The sequence below is a fragment of the Pseudozyma flocculosa genome, assembly GCF_000417875.1.
Source record: "Pseudozyma flocculosa PF-1 unplaced genomic scaffold scaffold00009, whole genome shotgun sequence".
NCBI classification, from domain to species: domain Eukaryota; kingdom Fungi; phylum Basidiomycota; class Ustilaginomycetes; order Ustilaginales; family Ustilaginaceae; genus Pseudozyma; species Pseudozyma flocculosa.
In genome coordinates this window covers 860572-862176 of record NW_006920877.1, presented here as the reverse complement: position 1 = coordinate 862176, position 1605 = coordinate 860572, and the positions used below count along the sequence as shown (strand labels likewise).

General features: G+C 67.3%; 1 protein-coding gene across 1 annotated transcript in view; it reads right to left on the bottom strand.

The window, feature by feature from the left end:
• Positions 1-1605, bottom strand: part of PFL1_03221 (uncharacterized protein) — a gene marked incomplete at both ends in the record, with an annotated part of 8520 nt that overhangs the window by 1705 nt on the left and 5210 nt on the right. The window contains one exon of the mRNA XM_007880736.1: positions 1-1538. This exon is cut by the window's left edge and continues 1705 nt beyond it. Coding sequence (XP_007878927.1) covers positions 1-1538 — 1538 coding nt within the window. The remainder of the gene's footprint in view (positions 1539-1605) is intronic.

Sequence of the window (1605 nt, the reverse complement as noted above, 5' to 3'; positions counted from 1 at the left end):
ACGCCGAAGCCGCCGCCGTTCCAGGGCCCGTCGCGGCCGCTGCGCTGCATCTGGAGCTGGCGCTGGCGGTCAAAGAAGAGGTCGCCGACCGAGACGACCATGACCATGATGCTCTCGTCGGCGCCGTAGCTGATGGCAAAGTCGCGCAGCTTCTGCGACGCAATCATCGGGTCGTTGCGCTCGGTGCGGGCAATGTCGACGGCGGTCTGGTAGGAGACGTACTGCCACAGCACGCGGTTGGCCAGCACGACAAACTCGTCCGAGTCGGTCAGCTGGATGGTGGCGACGGCGGGCGCCGCGTTGACGATGGGGAAGAGGTGGTAGTAGCCAAAGGAGCGCGACACGTCGAGCGAGTCGTTGACGTAGCCGCGCAGCGAGACCCAGCCCTCGGCCGAGCGGATGCGCTCCGTCTCCTCGCGGCTAAACGGCTCGTGCCGGGTGCTGACCAGGTGGGCGGTGCCGCCGTTGCGCGACAGCACCGCCAGCGCGTCGCCGGCGTTGGCAATGTACATGGTCTTGTCGACAATGTAGGCGAGCACGGCCGAGGCGCCGGCGCTCCAGTCGTGCCGGTTGGACGCGGCGGCGATGGCGGGCGCCGAGCTGCGGCTCTCGTCGGCGGCGGCCTCGGCGTGGGCCTCGGAGAGCTTGCGGCTGCCGTCGTTGATGAGGACGTCGGCGTAGTCCTTCTGCATGCGGAGAAAGGCGCGGCGCAGCACCGTGGGGATGTCGTCGGGCTCGGTGGGCGCGCGGCCCAGCCGCTGGATCTCCCACGAGATGCGGTACTCGCTCCACTCGGCCAGGTGGCGCGCGATGCGGCTGCCGACGTGGGCGCCGTGGCCGCGGCCGTCAAACAGGCCAAAGACGCACTGGTTGTCCTCCTTGCCGAAGCGCGGGATGACGACGTCGACGATGCTCAGGTTGTCGTGGCGGCCCAGCGCGTCGGCGATGCCGTAGGCCATGTTGTTGATCTGCGACAGCGACGTGCGCACGCGGCGGTTGTCGGACTCGTCCGGCGTCGAGTTCGAGTGCAGCGGCATCGTCACGTCCATCAGTCCCAGCAGGCGGAGGCAGGTGAGCCGGCTAAAGTCCGAGATGCTGGTGCGCTTGCCGCTGAGGTCGGACAGCTTCGACTTGATCTCGAGCCGCTTGTTGCCCGACAGGTTGAGGTAGCGCAGCTCCAGGTTCGAGTTCCAGTTCCAGTCGTAGTGCCAGTTGGCGATGTTGTACTTGAGCACATTGTTGCCCACGTCGAGGTTGGCCAGCTTGCCCATCCGGCCGAGCTCGGCGGGCAGCGTCTGCAGCTTGTTGCCGTTGAGGTGGAGGATGCGCAGCTCCTGCAGGTGCTCGAGGTCGTCCGAGGGGATGCTGCTGAGCTGGTTGCCGCTCATGTAGAGCTCGCGCAGCTTGACGTGCTTCGAAAGGCTGACGTGCGGGATCTCAAAGATCTCGTTGAAGCTGAGGTTGAGCACCTCGAGGCTCGAAAGCTGCGACAGCACGCCGAAGACGTCGTCGGTCAGGTGGTTGTCGCCGAGGCGCAGCTGCTTGAGCGACGAGGCCAGAGGCTGGCGCGCCGAGTGACCCTCGCCGGCCGCCGCCGCCGCCGCA